This window comes from Callionymus lyra, chromosome 19, assembly GCF_982586985.1.
Source record: "Callionymus lyra chromosome 19, fCalLyr1.hap1.1, whole genome shotgun sequence".
In the NCBI taxonomy this organism is placed as follows: Eukaryota; Metazoa; Chordata; class Actinopteri; order Syngnathiformes; family Callionymidae; genus Callionymus; species Callionymus lyra.
In genome coordinates, this window is record NC_141836.1 from 18,843,437 (window position 1) to 18,858,644 (window position 15,208).

The 15,208-nt window shown below is 43.2% G+C and overlaps 1 protein-coding gene across 1 annotated transcript; it reads right to left on the reverse strand.

The window, feature by feature from the left end:
• Window positions 1-45: 45 nt before the first annotated feature.
• Window positions 46-9,978, reverse strand: LOC148059829 (PDZ domain-containing protein 4-like). Its single transcript, XM_087781199.1, has 7 exons — window positions 9,298-9,978; window positions 4,448-4,725; window positions 4,299-4,386; window positions 4,137-4,235; window positions 4,015-4,077; window positions 3,845-3,946; window positions 46-2,477 (listed from the first exon to the last, which is right to left on the reverse strand). The coding sequence occupies exons 1-7, from the start codon at window positions 9,355-9,357 to the stop codon at window positions 783-785; spliced, it is 2,385 nt and encodes a 794-aa protein (XP_087637325.1). The 5' UTR covers window positions 9,358-9,978; the 3' UTR covers window positions 46-782.
• Window positions 9,979-15,208: the final 5,230 nt, after the last annotated feature.

Consider the following 15,208-nt stretch of genomic DNA (forward strand, 5'->3'; position numbering starts at 1 on the left):
TGTCTGAGATTCATTGTTTGTTGTGCACTCACTTTTATTTAGGAAACTGAAAAAAGACATGACAATATTAAACACACAGCTGTTCAGGCTACTCTAGAAACACACATTAGGAAAAGGTTGTATTGATAAAGGCTCACATGCTTCAGGTCACTTCAACAGTATATTATAAATGCATTATTTTTCCTTTTGTGCTGCAAAACTTGCTTAAGCCAGACAAATATTTGCACAATGACATTTAATAAATAAAATGATTACGATAACGGGTCAGGATTGATCTGTGATCAATAGAAAAAAAAAACTTTAAATCGTGTGCTTCAGGTCGTAATTGTCAAAATATACGTTTGAAAAAAACAATTCTTATTCACAGCAGTTACCCGACTGTAAAACACTGTTGTGCTACTTTCGAACAGAAGGTGTCGCTGTCCGATCTTTTATGTGCTCGATGAAACGAGTTTGGTGCTTTTCTTACAAAACGGCTTTGGGGGGAAACTTCTTTTTTTTTTCTTTAGAAAATTGCAGTGATTTGTTTTGATCAGACCAAGTATGTTATTCTGCATTTCTTCATTTGACCTTCACAGATTTTGTAGGTTCTTTATTCCATGAAACAAGTCCCTTTCGTATATATACTTTTTGGTACAAATGTTTCAAATGATCCTACTTTCTTCTTTTTTAAGGCTATTTCATTGAATGACCAGGTTCATCGTCCAGTAGGCCGTTAAGACGAGGACTAGTCCTTGGGTCAGCATGTTTGCTTTTAGACACATTTGGGCTCGAGAAAACATTCAAACGGTTGTGACTGACAGCAGGGGGTTGTAGATCTTTGACCCGTCAAAAGATTTGCTCCCGTGAGTCAGCAGCTCTTGGATCGTGAACCAGTTGTCGAGGATTCTGCGACTGCGTTTTCTTGTGCCCCTGCTGTGGCACTTCTCCAGGATGTTGGGCTCCATGTGTGTCGCCCCCTGCTGCTCTCGCTCCTTCAGGTAGTCCAGGCGACTCTGGATCATGAACTCTCTGCGGCGCCGCTGCTCCCGGGCCTTCAGCAGCTGTTGCTTCCGCTCCTCTTTGCTCCAGTACCGGCCCATCTTCATCTCGCTCACGGCGTCGTCGTCCGTGGTCACGCCGCTTCGCTCCTCGCTGATCTTCATGGCCCGGGCCTTCAGAAGGCGATCCCTCACTGGGCGTTTGGCCACATAACGGGAGCCATTGCTCCGGATCTTCACCTTCCACTCCATGCGTGGACTGGCAGGCGGCACGTGGGAACCGGCAGGCCCAATGTTCTGGATCAGATCCAGATTCTTGCACATGCTCCCGAGACTTCTTGGGCTGCTGTCCCCATCGGGGTCCAGCTCGTCCTCCCGTCCTCTATAACCGTGTGAAATGGAGGGCGACTGCAACTGCATGCAGCTCAGGTACCGCTGAGGCGGGGGGAGTTGGGCTTTCCGTCGGGACAGGTAGGGACTGTTTTCAGCGCTGCACACCCCCGTCCTCTCACCATCTTTACATCTCCCACCTCCTCCCTCGGAGGATCTTCGGGAATTCCTGGAGAGAGGTCGGGTTTTATCTCCAGGAGTGGAGATCTTGGGCTCTCTCTTGGGGAACTCTATGGAGTTGTCAGGGGCCGTCACTCGCTCACCCCTCGGCCTGGCCAGCGCCTCCGAGTGGACGTCTTCCTTCTCGAGGCTCTGGGTGGAGCGCGAGGGCTGGCTGAACAGAGGGGTGCTCCGGCTGCTGTCCCCCCCGGTGTTGTAGGCGCTGGTGCTGTCCCTCTCCGGGAGCTCGTTGATGTCCGACAGGGCTCCGACTCCCGGGCTGGTCCCGGGGTTGTCGTCCAGGGGCCACGCTTTCAGGCACCTCTCCCTCAATTGCTGCATCTTCTGCGCCCTCAAGATGTTGCGACACTTGAACTCCAGGTGACGCAGCTCCTCCTCCAGCAGAGCCATGTCACGCTGACTCAGGTTCTCGTTCTTGTTCTCGTCAAGGGAGACCTCCTCTCGACCGCCTTCCCACGACGCCTTGCCGCTCTTCTCATAGAAAAACTTGATCTCCAGGAGCTCCTTGTAGCGCTCGCACTCCTCCTCGGTCAGCCCGGGAACCATCATCCTCACTTGGTCGGCCATCGGGTCTCCACCGTCCAGTCCAAAGAGGGAGTCCGTACTGAACTGGAGATCCTGGGAGCGCAGCAGAGGCGGGGTGTCTCCTCGGCTGGACAAAACCCGGCGCATGCTTCCCGGGGTGTTGGTGGCATTGGTGTTGGGCGCGCTGGTGTGATCGTCTCCTAGCAGGTCGTGTTCGGACGACTCCTCGTAGCGGGTGCTCTCGTCGGTGCGGCCGACGCCGCTGTCCTGGCTGTTGCTGAGCACGGTCTGGAGCAGGTCCGGGGAGTCCTGGTTCACCCCGCACGGTGGGGCCGAGCTGGCTTCCAGATAGACGGAATTGTCCGAAGGCTTTAGATCTTCTGGGTCTACCTGGGCAAAGTTCTGGTGGACATAAATGTTTGTTAAAAAACACTGATTTGGTCCCACAGAAATGTATGTATGAGTGGTACCTAGTATCACAAAATGATGATATGCCTTTCCTCAAAAGTTGTGTCTCAGGAAGAAGTTTCTAAACCCTTAAGGATCATACCTTCTCTACTGATTCTGCTTATTGGCGTTGATTGTGGTGCTGATCCATCCTCTTCTGACTTCTGAGTCACCCTTTAATTCCTCTTTCTTTCCCCCCTGGACGGGAGCTCATGCTCTGATCCCAGCGGGTGATGCGTGGAATCTTAATGTGAACATGGACCTGATAAACCCAGTATGAAATCTCTCCTGCCTTCTGAAGGTGCTTCCTTTGACCATCTCCTCGCTACAAGGACACGTGTTGGACTGAGAGTGTGTGTGAGCTGGTTTTAATGAGCCGCTTTTAAATCTGCCCTCCGGCTCTTTCTGCACAACCTCGGCAGGAATACTGAGTCTTTTCTCCTTTAATAGAAGATGAACTGATTTTAAATTGTTGTAACGGGTAACACGGGAATGATCCATGAGATGGTGGGAGCTCTTATGAAGAAATGTTCATGATGCAGTTTAAACATGTTGTGTGCAAGTGAGTTTGTGTGCTTGTGTTTGAGGATGTGTATCAGAGTGTTCTGTGTTTGACTGAAGTGTATTTGCTCGTGTTTGTTTGTGTATTTGTTTAATTGTGTGCAAATTAGCTTGTGTGAGTCTGTGTGTGTACCTGCGTGTGTGTGTTTGTGTTGAAGTGTGTGTGCAACTGATTTTGTGTGTGCCTTTTTTGTGTGTGCTGGTAATTATGTGTTTGCTATTGTGCCTGAGTGCGTATCTGTGTGTGTATTATTGTTATTGGTATGTGTGTGGTTGAGTGTGTGCAACTTTGTGTGTGGGCGTGTATGGTGTGTTTCAGGTTGTGTATCAGAGTGTTCTGTGTTTGACTGAAGTGTATTTGCTTGTGTTTGTTTGTGTATTTGTTTAATTTTGTGCAAATTAGCTTGTGTGAGTCTGAGTGTGTACCTGCTTGTGTGTGTTTGTGTTAAAGTGTGTGTGCAACTGATTTTGTGTGTGCCTTTTTTGTGTGTGCTGGTCATTATGTGTTTGCGCTTGTGTTTGCAATTGTGCCTGAGTGCGTATCTGTGTGTGTGTTTTGTGTCTGTGTGTGTATTATTGTTATTGGTATGTGTGTGGTTGAGTGTGTGCAACTTCGTGTGTGGGCGTGTATGGTGTGTTTCAGGTTGTGTATCAGAGTGTTCTGTGTTTGACTGAAGTGTATTTGCTGTGGTGTGTTTGTGGTGTGTATCTGAGTGAGAGAGTGTGAGTTTTTGTGCATGTGTGCTGACTTTCATGCTCACCTCTGTCTCTGGCCTGGCCAGCAGCAGGGACACATTAATGCTCTCCTCTCTTGTCAAGATGGCCACTGCTTCTTCCCTGTCCTGCACGTCCACACCATTAATCTAAGAGACACAGCAAGGGTGTGACCTGTCGTTCTAGAGATTGAAGCCTGCATCGCTCGTGTAAAAACCTGCAGGATTCGGTCTCCTTGGCGGATGCGTCCATCGATGGCGGCGATGCTGTTCGGGTTCACCTGTGAGAGGAGGAGAACCATTCTTATCACAGTCACTTCTGATCGACACTTTTCTTTACCTCTCCGACAAATATCCCCAGATCCTCCTCGTCGTCTGTCCTGTAGCACACGGTCAGGCCCAGCTTGTCCTGCTGCCGAGACTTGTACAGCGCCACCTCCTGGAGAGAAGATGATGGGAGTGAGAGGAAGCAGAGGAAGGCGTCTCCTCCACCAGCTGTTACCTCGTACTCCAGCTCCTCCTGCCGGTCCACCTCATGCTGTCCCACGTCAAAGTAGTCGGTCGGGACGTAGTAGAGGGGTTCTATGAAGCTGTGGACGAGATAAGTTACTCGGGGTGGACTAAGGCTGGGGTTCAGGGTCCTTCACTCACAGTTCGTCGAGCTGGTTGGGCTCCAGCAGCGGTGGGAGAGGGGGAGAGGGTGGCGGGTGTGTGGGAGGAGGCGCGCCGCAGGGTTGCTGGCTGCTGCGAGTCAACATATGCTGGAAGCTGATGTCGGTCTGGGTGCAGCTGTCCACACAGTCGGCCGTGCCAATGGTCACCAATCCTGCCCGATGACGGGCCCCCCGTCTTAGTATACCGGACAGGAATGGATCCCGGATGTCCAGGGTGGGATTGCCGGACAGACGAGTGAGCTCCTTCGTGTGGACCTGTAACACAAGGATATTCATGTTCTATTTTCTTCAGGGTATGGAGAGGAGATGGAAAGGGAGTAAGTGGATTAGGAGAGGATATGAGAGAGAACATAAAAGCAAACTGTCGACTTATCTGTAGCCTCAATAGAGGTCGAATCCCACACTTTATTTTTGTTTGTGTATTTGAGTGTGTGAGTGAATTCTGTACTATTCTATAATACCAAAGAAGTATTTAAGGTCTTTCATATTTGACGTCCAGAATAAGATAAATAGGAAATGTTTCTGCTTAAATCAATCTACAGTAGAGCGATTGTTTTCAGCACCAAGGACAGAGGCACAAGAGCCTCTACACCAGGGATGTCTGTCTTCATAGTGTAACCAGTTGACAGATATTCTGGTGTGGCTTGTTTCAGCTGAAACCTCATTGGTTAAACTGTGCATGCTTGATTGGTTGGAACAATAAACCTGCAACCACTGTGGCTCCTTGAGGACCGGGTTGGCTCCCCCCCTGCTCTACACAGTATCCAGATGATGCAGTGAACTTCACTGGATTGTGGCTTCATAAAAAAATAAAGTTGAATCTTCTGTAATGACATTTCACTTTGGATTATAAAACAAACCATTTTTCCTGGAAATGCATGTCAACAGGGCCACAGCCTTTCCTTTCACATCTCCTTCTCTGTGTCACTCCGCCTCGTGCATGCTCACTCTCACGTGCTGCCTCAGCACTTTATCCCTCCCCCCCCTCAGGCTCCTGTAGGTCCATGTCCATTTTCCTTCCTCATAAAGCTATTGAGCCAAAATGTAAGAGGTAGTTTTTTGTTGTTTTCATGACACGTTCTTGATGCTCGGTAAGATACACAACTTCATTTAATTCATAAAACCATTCAGTTGTGTATGCAAATACTGATATATATTTCACAATTTACACAAAGAGATGTATTTCATTATCAAGTGAAAAAAGAAAACCCCCTTGATATGAATGAAGTTGTGTATATGTTGTGATACAATGTGGTTAAAAATGTCTTCAAGTTCAACCACAGTGTGTAGATATAGTGCAAACTGAACCAGTAATGTTTGTTCTGCCAACTATGGGTGTGTGTGTGTTGACACACATATTGCATTGAAAACAATTTCCAGTCTGTCCCTCGAGGCTTTATTGTGTGTTCACTCACAAACTAATCTTCTTGTTTATATTCAATAAACAAAGTAATTCATGAAAAGCGGCAAAATACATCATTAGCATCTTGTACACCCCCCAGCCCCCACACACACCCTCTCCCCGCTCCCCTTCATGCCCCCTTCTCTTTATTTAGTATGAACTCACTCTGACGGTTCAGTCCTGCAACATTTAAGATGTAATTTAATCAAAGTTTGCATATCTTATTATAAGGAACACAGTCAACCTGTAGCACCAGACTATTATAGGCAAAGTGATGATCTCATGGGCTCAGCTCAGAACTGTTTGACTCTAGTGGAATTAAAATTAAAATATTGTAACGAGTGGGCTTCGAAGTGTGTGGTTTGAGTTCTGATTTTATGGAGGTACGTGAAGGCATCGTGACTCTTTGTTTATGTAGAGGGAGAACGATAGTTGTTAGAGAGTGTGCGTGTGTGTGTCGGTGTTGGCTTAAAGTCTGACTTTATCTGCCAGAACTGCAGCTGTGTATCGTTGCAGATCATCAGTGTTTGTTCAGGATTCGCAGGCAGCTCAGCTGAACATCCTGTGAATATGATACATCTACATTCTGGATATTTTAAAAAAAAAAAAGACCTCAAATCTTTTTGTATCCTCATACATTTTAACAACCCCTTCAAGACACTTCATTTGATAATAATAATTCAAGTTTATTGTTTTTTCTATCATAAAAATGTGCATAATTTGATATTAGAAAAAATATGTGTATTATTCCATTTAAGAGAAAAGAGATACAGAATCATAAAACTTGCTAGCAAGTGCAATATCCAGTTTAGTAATCACATCTGCCACAGACCAATAGAGCTCTTATCTCAATGTTTGTGCAGTAATGACCTGGTTAACTTCCTGTTCTGACCACCAGTGTGAGGTCACCGGAAGATGCTTGTTTTACAAGGATCTGACCTGCAGTCCCTCCTCCCACACCAGTTCCAAATGCAACCCTCTCAGCACTCAATTTCAGATTACCCTGTTCCTTCAGCTTGCCTGGCTTTTCTGTAAGACTGACAAAAACTTATTCTCTGATTCACTTAAAGCGTCCGTGCCTTCTGTCCTCTAGCTGCCTCTAGCTCATCATAGTTGATGAAGAACGATTTTCTGTCTGCATCTGGCAGAAAAGCTATAAGAACAAATACATATTTATTTAATCATGAATACATTTCAAGGATGTACACCATGTACAAAAAAACCCTAAAGGTTTAAATGCAAGTTATGCCCGTCACATGCAGATGGAACAGCATCTGTCGACAGTAGTTTTATAAGAAGCTACTCTCACTTGCTTGTGATCAAGTCTTGCTTAAAGACTTTCCTTCGTGAAATATCGCTTGAAGCTAGCTCAAACAAGCTATGTGAGTTGAATGGATCAGGCAGAAGCAAACATATAGTAGGAGCTGCAAATGATCAGTGAATGAAAACTGCTGCGACAGAATGAGATAAACAAACAATGCAGTCGCACAGCAGCTCAGCCCTAAAGTTATTGTCCTTATCTCGCCTTATATTGTCAAGCTTATCACACACACAGACACACCTGCAGACTCATTCACACTGTCAGCATGTTTCCTTGGGTCATTGTGAATAAACGGGGTTTGTTTAATGACACAGGTTACCATGGAAACAGACTTCCTTTGATACCTGGTTTAGAAAAGAAGTGTAGAGGGGGAGGAGGTGGAGGGAGCGGCCGCAGATCTCCAGGGGCAGTTTTATTGTGTGTGACAGTCACGAAACATGTAAAATTCAACAGATTTTTTTTTTTTTATATTTCATCACCAGAACAATCTTCCAGCTCGGGAACCTGAACAGCAGCATCTATCAGTGGCACAGCAGCTCCATTTATAATGCATGAGTTTGGTGTTTTGATGTTGAGATTTCACAAGCTGACGCTCATTTATAATCCTCAGTCTGCAAAACAAAATGACTCTTTGTCACGGAAAGTATGAATAGTTCAGTCCTGTGACATCTATGGAATAATCTAATTAAAGTTTAAGAGTCAGGGTTTGTCTTTATAATACCCAGTATGTGTAAAACTGTGGAATGGAATATAGGCGATAACATTCTCATTTTTAATAGGATAGTACATAAATCTTATGCTGTAATTATTTTTAATTTTTTATTGTTATTATTTACTTTTATCTTTCTCGTAGGAAGACACAATCAACAAATGAGTTTGTCTCTGCATTTTTAAATGGAATGAACCTCTGTCGACGTGGCGACCTTCGTCAGACCGGGTCAATCATTCTGACATCCTTTGCCTGTCTCTACGAGCGCATGTTCTCTGAGACTCCACCCTGCTAATCCGTGATTCTACAATTCTTTATCCAGCCTTGATTGGTGAAGCGAGAAAACCAATTTATTCTTGACAAGTGAGGGCAAGCAGCAGACAAAGCAAGCAGCAAACTGAGAGCTTTAACTGCTCAGTTTTGTCGCCACTCCACTTCGCCTCCGCTCCTCTCTGCTGGCACCAGAACCGGTCCAGTTAATTCCTCCAAAAACCTGTTTGTGCCGAGGCTTTCCGCTCAATCTGTTGTCATTGGTGGTCCGAGCAAGCACACAGGGAGTCCGCGAACCTGGGGGAAAGAGTTTTCCTAAAGCAGAAACAGACTGTAGCCTCTATTGGTGCTGAGGCTGTAACCGTGGCAACCCTCATCTACCACAAGCCCATCATTTACAGACCGTTCGTCCTGTTGCCAGCATGGCTCTGCACCACTTCACTGCGCACCAGCCACGATCTGACTTTAAGCCCTTAACAGGTGATTTGATTCTTTAGAACAAAGTAAAGATCATCCTTTTTAAAATGTAGCAAAGAACAAGCTGCTGCTTTCAATGCTTAAAATAATTGCAGCTTGTAATCTTTCAAGCTACACTGTTTTTTTTGACCCTGTAATCTGAAATGTGCCCCTCACCACCTTAGTTTAATCATCTGAAAGTTTTGTTTTTTATTGCCACACAAATTTCTAAGCGAACATAGAAACAATATTTCAAATAAAACTTTAACTTCTGATTAAGATAACTGTTATTTTATATGGTTATAACAATGTTATAGGTAATTTGTCCAGTTTGAACTTGTTTTTACTCCAAGTATGAGTCTTTTTGCTTTATATTTGTAGTTAATTTTTAATAACTTATTTCCAGTTGTATTTAGTCTATAATCTTATTATCTATAATAATCATTTTTGGTTTCAACTGATTAATGAAGCCTCTTCTCAGCTGAAATGAGCAGCTTTTGTAATATTAACCTTGACCTACATTTGTCTTGTTAGAGCAGCTTTAAGTAGGACTTTGGAAGCATCTACACTAAATAATGATGAAGGATGTTTGACTGGGGAGAACCTCGGATTCTGGAGGGCAGATGAAGACAAACAACCTGGTGAGAAAGAGAAGACAGACGAGCTCACCTGAAACATGACTCTGTATTGTTCTTCTGGCTTTTGAACCACACACATGTTGCACCCCATCGTGCATCTAGAAGGTGTGCAGGTTTTCGAAGAACTCGGGGAGGGATCAGGGTGGTGGTGACCACTTCTCTCAGGTCTTTGTCTGAGACGGAGGGAGAACCCCACCCTTCTCGGTTCTTTGCTCTCTGACTCCTCTCGTTCAGCACACTTCAAGATCCGGAATCCAGAGATTTACAGGTGCTTTGTGCTCTTTGTTTGTGAAAATGATGGGTCTTCATTTGCTCCGGAGGGGGACTCAACTTTATTTTAAAACTAATGTGCATTTGTGTGACTAGCAATGCACACTTTGAGTAGTAAAGCAATAAAAGCATGTAGAGAATTCCCTCTCAGCAGTGCTGCAGGATTCCTATTTCAGCTCTTTGAAAAGTTCTCACCAACTTTACGTAGAGTGAACCACTAGCATCTTTAGGTTGTTTCTGTGAAGCTTCTTCCACTTTCACGAAAACAATCCCCTCGTTCAAATGGGACTTAAACATGCTCCACATGTGACTGGGGTACAGATCAATATCAAACCTGCTCATAGATTGATTGGATTCTCTTTGATTTGTGAAAATGAAATGCATTTGTCATCTAGACTCGACAAATCAATTCACGCAGGCAGTTTTTCAATAAAGAGACTGGGTTTTTCACTCCGTCTGAGAGCAACCAGTTCAATAGTCATCTGGCTAATATGGATGACCTCGGAGTTGAAAAGCTACCCTGTTATCGCTCTAGAAATCTTGCAAGGAAATGTCACATCCTGGCTTCCTGACCCTCCTGATGAGCCACCTCTTTTCATGTTCACTTTCATCCGTGATCTTTCAAAGCTCCATATCTGCGGTGGCTGCCAGCGTTGAGCTGCTAATCCACTCCTGGGCGTCCGCTTCTCCTGTAATCCTGAACTCTGAACCGAAACACTCAAGTTGTGTCAACTCTGCCTCAGAAGGAAACGACTTTCCTTCTCCCGAATTAGAGAAAAGGGAGAGTTTTAGTGAAATCAGTGAATCCTGGAGCACTCATTCCATCAGCCCACAAAGAGAATACAAGAAAGGAGGTCCATTTAAGTTAAAAAAAAAAAAAAAAGAGGATTCCTGGGGATTGACAAGATGGCAGCTCTTGTCCCAATTCAGCCTCTGAAAATGAGAGCAATCTCGGACGACTAATTGAAGTGCTCCTCCTGGACCCTTTCCCCTTGGGCTCGGTGGTAAATGCACTCCGCCGCTCCAGCCAGGGATCGTAAAAGGCGGCGTTGTGTCTCGCTCAGAGAGAGTCTGCCGATTGCGGCGCTGCCCCTGCCGCAACTGATTTTCTCTTGATTTCACACCAACGCGTCTCTCCCTCTCCTCCAGTCTCTTCATCTTTAAGGGATGGGCTGGGTAGTTCCCCCCATCATTCGCAACCCCCCGCCGCCACCTCTTTTTCTCTCTGTCTTCGGGCTAAGGAGCAGCAGTCTCTAAGCAGGACGGTCCCCACAAAGCAGAGCAGGTAGAGAACTCAGAGCTGGCCTGAATTCCAATGAGCTGGCAACAGAAACCACGCTTGAGGAGGAATTACAGGTGCATGAATTGAAAAGGTTTTGGACAGGTGAGGAAATGCAAATGACTGTGTGGGAGGCAACAACAACCACTGTAAATAAACAACGATTGTTGTAGAGGAAAACAAGGCTGTTAAATCAGAGGATGGTGAGAAAAAGTATTTATTTTTCTCTGCATTTATTCAGAAAAGTATACATGGATGGTCTTGAATATATGAGTAGAATGGAGCCCAACACTTCATCCAGGGACCGGTACTAGTCTGTGAGGCATTTGTTACTTGGCCATACAGAGAGTGATAATAAATCACATGTTTGTGGGGGCAGGAGTGGAGTCAAAGTATCTGGATGTTCTGTTTTATGTTAGTCTTTGTATCCTTTGTCTTTTTTATTTTTCTTTGATCTATGTTCTTTATCTTTATCTTTAGACTTAGATTGTATCATCTTGTTCTTTCTCTTTATTTCTCTTTGTTCTTGTTCTTATTTTATTTTGATTTTTTTTTTTTTTTAATTGCTGTATTTGCTGTATATTGCTATTGGAAAAAAACAATTTCAATCATGATCAATAAAGTTCTACCTTACCTTACCTTAAATAACTTCTGTCCTCATTTTTATCACTGTCTCTGGAATAACATTAACCCGTGGGTCTTTACTTGTCAAGACGCTTGTTTCAGTCAAGTTTACTCCAAAAATAAATAAACCTGTAAAATAGTGATGAAACTCTATATGATTTTTGCTTTATTTTACTACTTACTTTAATTACTTGTTACTTTTTTTTATCTAAGGGTCGGTCGGGTCCATGAATATAATGTGGACATCAAACCAGGATTGAGGATATCTAGTGTAGTGGTGGTTGTTTACAAGCTGTGTTTCCACAAACTAGAGGTGACATTGAATATATATGGATAAAGTAGAATTTTCGAAAGGTGTTCTGACGGCACATTATGCACACATGAGGTGAAAAAAAAAACATCTGCTAAAGATTGTAGACAGAAAAAGTGGAGAGAGCAGCCCGAGGATGAAAGTGATAAGGGATGGAAATCTGTAGGAAGAAAAGAAGAAAGCGTGCACTCCCACAGAGACTCCCCCCATTCTGTAGTGAAGGGCAGAGGGTGAGAGCAGCAGAGCGATAGAATACTGGCAGAATTTTAACATTGTTCTCATTACTTATTTACCACAGCTCGGAATCAACTACAGAGTGTGTTTGTCTGTGTACAAGTGTGTGTGCACAGTCATTGGAATTCAGTGAAGGTAATGTCTTGAGGAGAGGGTCAGCGGTGTGTCAGTGGCATTAAGATGGTACAAGATAAAGAAGGATGAATGAAGGAAGAACTGAAGTCAGGGGAATTCCTGCTCTCGCTCAGTGAATAATAAAAAAGAAAGATTTGACTGAAAGATGTTTTGTTTTTTTACCAAAGTGAAGTAGTAAAATGTCTCAAGGTCTCAGAGGGTTCATTGAGTGATGGGTGAACCTTTATATGCTTTTTTAACATCTTCTCAGAAAAAACGTGTATTCTAACGAATGAAAATAAAAATATTCTCTAAAAAATTCTAGAAGCATCCAAATCAATCACACAAGAGGTCAAATCTGTCACAAACCAATTTAATTTATATTTTGGAAACTTACTGTAACAGAAATGATTCTGATGATGAAAGACTGATCCCATCCCTGACACTTCTAGCTTCCCTTAAATCAGGGTTAGAATTTTGCCTATTTCCTTAGTGACTACTAGCTACAGTAAAAATGATCTGATTTATCTGTGGTAAACAACAACCGGTCGTGCAAACACAACTATCAATCAATTTGTTAGTTCTTTCAATTGACTTGAATATGTAACTCAACCAGTTATCTCAGGCTGGAATTTAACCAACAATCTTTCTGCTACTAAAGCAAAGTGTTGCCCTTGTTATGTCCTGTAAGTATCATAATAATCAAATAATAATGTTAAAAAAAGAAATGTTGAGCCACTTTTATTACTGTTTTTTTTTCTTCTTGTATATGAAGATAGATTCTTGCAGTATAAAACACAACCTCCTGATCTCAGGCTGCATCTCCTCTGTGCAGATCAATAATGATCGTATCCGTGCACAGTAATGTGTTTGTTCATCAATATAAGCCTCTGCCCTACAGGGACACATCAGCACGGAAACATCTCTGCACACCTCGATCCATTATAGAGAGTAAAATCCTATTAATTCCACACCTCGGTAATAACATCCCCGATGACCATCTTGTGCTCAAATGGCAGCATTAACAGCCTTGAGGAGGAAAATTATTCGTCTGTGTCTCATCATTTCTCTGCAATATTTACAGACAATGGAAGCTTATCCTCAAGCTCTCAACGAGCTCTCCCCCCAACCCCCCCTGGCAACGTTGCACTTCAAGTGGCCAGAGGACTGTAAAATACAACAGCATGGGATTAGTTTAACGAGGATTGACAGGCTGAAGTCTCTCAACGAAGAGGTCAGGGAGGAGCACCGAAAAACACCTACAGGCCCCAATAAGCATACATAGCTAGACCCACCACCACCCACCAATGTCTTCAATACAAGGTAATCACTGTTAAAGGAAATATAGGAGATTTCGAAGAGGGAAAGATCCAGCTCTGCCCCAAGACCAAGTGGCCTCCCATAAAAGGTCTATTATTACTGTCCATTGCTACTGAAGTGGTCCTGGAAGATCCTAAGAGTAATTTGGAGGAGAGGGAAGGTGCCTCAGCAGTGGAGATGCCGAAGGAGTCATGATTCCTAAAGAGAAGGATTCAAAGAAGATCGACCAAGAAAGAAAAGCAACGATCATTAATAAACATTTAACTAAAAAAAAAAGAAAAAAGTATCAATTCAATACAAAATTACATTATTTAATTTCCAAAATAAATATTGGCTTCTAAACTCAATGGTGACTATTGAATAAATGTCAATGCAATGAAAGTAATTTAGTCTAATCCATGTCCTCCAATAATAACAATATTGGTTAAAAACTATATATTTAGTTAGTTTATTAATTTAAAAATGTCAACACTTAAAGTATGCATTCCAGCTTGCATTGCATTGGAAATAATTGGTCTATGAAATGATTTTGTGTTGCAGCAGTGTTAAAATACGGTATAGGGTGCGAATCTTTTTAATTTTGTCCACGATGTGGGTGAACTTTCTATTCAAACCAATACATTTTTTAGCATTCAATTATGTTAAATATTGTTAGCAATAAGCACAAACAGAAAAGAGTTGGCAATTACATTATAGATTACAGATGCACAGTAGGCAAGGAATAATTGTTGAAGCATGCACCTCAAAAACCTTCCTAAATCTACACAATACTTCATTTGTTTTTGTTTTTTGTGAGTAAACATCCTTATTTATTCAAACACATCCAAGTGTTTCTAACATCTGCAAGCTACTATTGTCTACCTCCCACACACTCCACTTATTTGCCCCCAGTTAAAATAAATCAATATATCATCAACCAGGCTCTCCGTTCAACCCTGCTCCCCTTCTATTTCCCACAAACACCTTCACATTTTAAATTCCACCATTTCATGCTGTTTTTCTTCCCTTTTTTAGTTTCTTAGCTTCTTCCCCTCGGCCTCCACCCCCTCAAATCTTTCAAGCTCCTGTGCTCTGTGTGTTATCCAGCATTCTGACGTTGTTGATGTTAAGAATTGTGGTTTAAACCGTAGATAGGGGGGGGAGGGTCAAAGGTGTTTGTGTGCAATAGGCGTTGAACAGAAGATAGAGATCAGGGGTGGCAGGGAAAAGAAAGAAGGTGCTGAGCAAAAAAAGGGTGTAGAAGGGGAGCATGGGGGATGGGACAGTGTTTTGCGGTTAACTTGAAAATCAGTAGTTGTGGTTTAGAGGTGTGACTGTGATGGTGCTCCCCTGCTGCTGGTTATACAAGGGTCACTTAAAGCCCACAAGACAGGAAAACATCTCAAGCACATTAAAAAGTAATCGTGTCATATGGCTCATCAAACTTAGGCCTTCTAAGAAACCAGCGTCTGTATTATTATCGGAAGTCACTTTATAACTGTTGACACCCATTATCTCTAATCCTTACCTTATCTTAAAATGTTTATAGGTCCTCATATTAACATACATATGATTTGGTGGGCCAGATTTGGACTCTGGGTCTTGAGATTGACACCAACCTCTATTTCCACATTTGTGTGTGTCATGTTTTAAGATATTTTTATGGGCAACGACAAAATGTCAAATACATGATGTGGTCTCCTGCTTAAGACCTTGGCTCCTGAAGGTTGAAGGGTTGAATGATATTGTCTTCTGCTAGTTCTGTCACCTAAAAAAAACAGCATCTCCGAGATACTAGTCCAAGGTCAAACT

What these genes read in the sequence shown, in the direction of transcription:
- LOC148059829 (XM_087781199.1), bottom strand. Translation starts at nt 9,357, where the DNA reads ATGGGGTGCAACATGTGTGTGGTTCAAAAGCCAGAAGAACAATACAGA. An exon ending in AATACAGAGTCATGTTTCAG is followed by an intron (nt 4,726 to 9,297) that starts GTGAGCTCGTCT and finishes CTTGTGTTACAG; the next exon opens with GTCCACACGAAGGAGCTCAC. An exon ending in AGGAGGAGCTGGAGTACGAG is followed by an intron (nt 4,236 to 4,298) that starts GTAACAGCTGGT and finishes TCTTCTCTCCAG; the next exon opens with GAGGTGGCGCTGTACAAGTC.